The sequence below is a fragment of the Vollenhovia emeryi genome, unplaced genomic scaffold (assembly GCF_000949405.1).
Source record: "Vollenhovia emeryi isolate VEMERY1.0 unplaced genomic scaffold, V.emery_V1.0 DF939221.1, whole genome shotgun sequence".
Classification (NCBI taxonomy): domain Eukaryota; kingdom Metazoa; phylum Arthropoda; class Insecta; order Hymenoptera; family Formicidae; genus Vollenhovia; species Vollenhovia emeryi.
Window position 1 is genome coordinate 204,269 of NW_011967145.1, and position 3,223 is coordinate 207,491.

At 38.8% G+C, this 3,223-nt stretch overlaps 1 protein-coding gene across 1 annotated transcript in view; it reads right to left on the reverse strand.

Moving 5' to 3' along the window:
* Positions 1-3,223, reverse strand: part of LOC105560783 (pancreatic triacylglycerol lipase-like) — a 9,901-nt gene that overhangs the window by 2,022 nt on the left and 4,656 nt on the right. The window contains exons 5-7 of the mRNA XM_012010191.1: positions 2,641-2,892; positions 2,343-2,457; positions 242-442 (exon numbers count right to left, since the gene is read on the reverse strand). Of these exons, the coding sequence (XP_011865581.1) occupies positions 242-442; positions 2,343-2,457; positions 2,641-2,892 (568 nt within the window). The remainder of the gene's footprint in view (positions 1-241; positions 443-2,342; positions 2,458-2,640; positions 2,893-3,223) is intronic.

The following is a 3,223-nucleotide window of genomic DNA, read 5'->3' on the forward strand; positions in this document are numbered from 1 at the left end:
CTATGCGGTCCGCAACTTATCCTGATATTATTTTTATAGGCGTAAAAAGTAATAAAAAGATTCAGCAGCGCAAAAACTATATTCGAATGTGTCGGTAAAACAGACGACTTTAGCATCCTCTTAAATATGTATGTGTGAACGAACTTAATTATGAGACGCGATAGAAACTTACTTCTCCTTTCTCCGCACAAACATGATGATTAGCTGGAATTTTCATTTAGAAATATTATGCCGCGTTTACCTGTAGCCCTTGCGATCCTCGAGGGCCAGTTTGTTGAAAAGTAAAACGTCCGCGTCCGGTTCGATGTCCTCCTCGGTCTTGTTGGCGGCGCGCTGATAAGAGATGACGCCGATGACCGACGCGGTGTCTCCCGTTAACGCGTCGAAATCCACCGCCGCGATGTTATAAAACGTCGTTTGTTCGACTGTCCGTTTGGGCAAGCTTGAATGACATTCAGGCCCGGTTTCACCAAACGTCGCTCAACTTTAATCCTAGTTTAATTCGTGCCTGTCTCTTTCTAAAGTGACAGTCGGAAAGAGACGAAGGACGAATTGAGCTAAGCTCAAAGTTAAACAACGCTGGCGAAACCGGGCCTTAGAATATTGCGAGTTAATCAACGGTCACGCGCAAATTAATCTCGCTATTCTGCGAAACTCAAAAAGATTTCTCTCTTTTTATCAAATTGCGTGTCCAAATTTTACGTTGCGTATTTTGCACTTTAAAGTAAAAGAATATAATTGCTTTTCGAAAAAAATTGCAGAACTTAACGTCAGCGCAACGCGAAACCAAAATTTTTGTCATTCACGCGACGTTTAAGCCTAATCTACAATGCGCTTTCTGCATCCAGAAACATTCTATTTTACATAAACAAATCAAACCGCTTAAAATGATCTGTCAACCATGTACGTTTATATGCAATGTATAGTACACAATTTATCAACTCGCACAAATTCTTGAAACGTATTCATTGACTACAGAATAGAATGTTTCTGGACGCAGAGAGCACATTGTAGATCAGGTTTTATGGTGTCGACGGGGCGTCGGTGCCCCTGCAGAACGGCAGCCCGGCCATCACTCGGCCGAGTGATGGCCGGGCTGCCGTTCTACAGGGGTGACGGCCGACACAGGTAACTTACAGAATTCGGTTGGTTGAGTGCACGCTAACAAGGGGAAGATATAGGCCTGTATGCTGAGATTTGGCTAAATTTTAAATACGTTGTTCTATCCTCCCCAATAATAAACGGTGCAGTAACTCTTGCCAATGGACATTAGTTTAGAAATTAAATTATTTTTAAATGAGCCACGTGTGTAATCTGCCGAGTCGATAGCACGCTTTTTAATTTAGACACGTGGTCGGGCTAGTAAGTCGAGCGACTAGAATGCCGGAGGTCTCGAGTTCGAGACCGGCTTTTTTCCATTTCTTTTATGGTAATATATTTTTTGTACATATATATATTAATGCTATATTAATCCTAAACAAATTTTTATTTCACGAATATTATCTGTGGAAAGGGTCATTTTTATTTAATAAACATAATATAATTCACTAAGAAATAAATTTTATTAATATGACACACTCCATGACAGACGTGTCCTCGCAATCCGATGCAACGTTATTCGGAATACATATTATGTGTCATCATATAATATTAATAAAACTTTTTCTTGGTGAATTATATTATGTTTTATTTGATAAAAATGACCCTTTCCACAGATGATATGCAAATTCGTGAAATGAAAATTTGTTTAGGATTAATATAGCATTAATATATACAAAAAATATATTACCATAAAATAAGTGGAACAAAGCCGGCCTCGAACTCGATACCTCCAGTATTCTAGTCGCTCGACTTACTGGCCCGTCCACGCGGCTAAATTAAAAAACGTATTATCGATTCGGTAGATTACGTGGTTAAAAAATAATTTAATTTCTAAACTAATGCCCATTGGCAAAAGTTACTGCACCGTTTATTATTGGGGGAGGATGTAGAACAACATATTTAAAATTCAGCCAAATCCCAGCCTAAGGACCTATATCTTCCCCTTGTAAGCCTTGTTTGCAGCCAATTCTTACATTTAAAGATCATTTTGAATACCTCTTGCAATATTTCTTATCCAGAAAAATGGTCTGTACAACGTTTACACGGATCATTTGTGGACTAAATACTCTTTGAACATGTATATTTAAGACAAGCTTTAGCGTGCACTCAGTGCGCACCGAGTGCAAGCAACTGGATTCGCTATTAGATTTACATTATTGTAAAGAGTTAAATTATAATTATCGTAAAACTTGAATGAAAACGTAAATTAAAATGATCTTTACCGAGCAATTTTTACTTACGTGCATGGAATTCTGAAGATCGTCGTGGAATTGGCGAGGGTGACTTTGAAAAACAATGTACCAGATGTTTTCAGCATATTTACGGACGTCATCACCGATGCTCTGGCTGGTTGACCTAAAATTCGCGAGATTTTCCAAGTCCGTAATAGAAAGTCCTTCAACGTCAAGTCCGCGTAATTACTTGCCAAAAATATAACTTTTGCGTAAAATTAAATTTGTACAAAACGAATCAACAACGCTCCGTTTCCATATACGTTTACTCCAATGGAAAGGATGGTTATTTTTTATATTCCGATACCGCAAAACGGTGCTTCGGCTCTAGTCGCCAGATAATAGATTCCCAAGGCTCCACGATTAGCCGCGTAGCCCAACTCTTGATTCCAATTGGTCGATTCCATGGGGAAGCATGTCCCACGCGCGTAGGATATTCCTCCTTGCGGGCAAGGCCAGGCGGTAAACTTGCACTTTTCATTTTGCGAGCGGACGCTCTCTATGTAGATCTGAAAAGCTCTCAAATGGCTGCACGCTATGTGCTTGTCCAGCAAATCCTCTAAAATAAATGATCGAAAGAGGCGTAAATGACGTACGTTTTTACAAAAGCACACATTTTTAAATGAGAAGTGGATTAAGTACTTCATGTGTCGCAAAATAATCTAAAACGTCTTTATCTGGACGTTATTTATCAACGTAACTCTCTGGTATATTGAAACATAAAATCTCTAGAAAAAAAACCCTTTGACCCTTAGTTCAGGCCCTTATCAAGTGAGATCTAAGAGTAAATGTTTTACATACAGTATAAAACAATTGTACAGATTCTTTTATACTGTATGTAAAACATTTACGCTTAGATCTCACTTGATAAGGACCTGAACCAAAGGTCG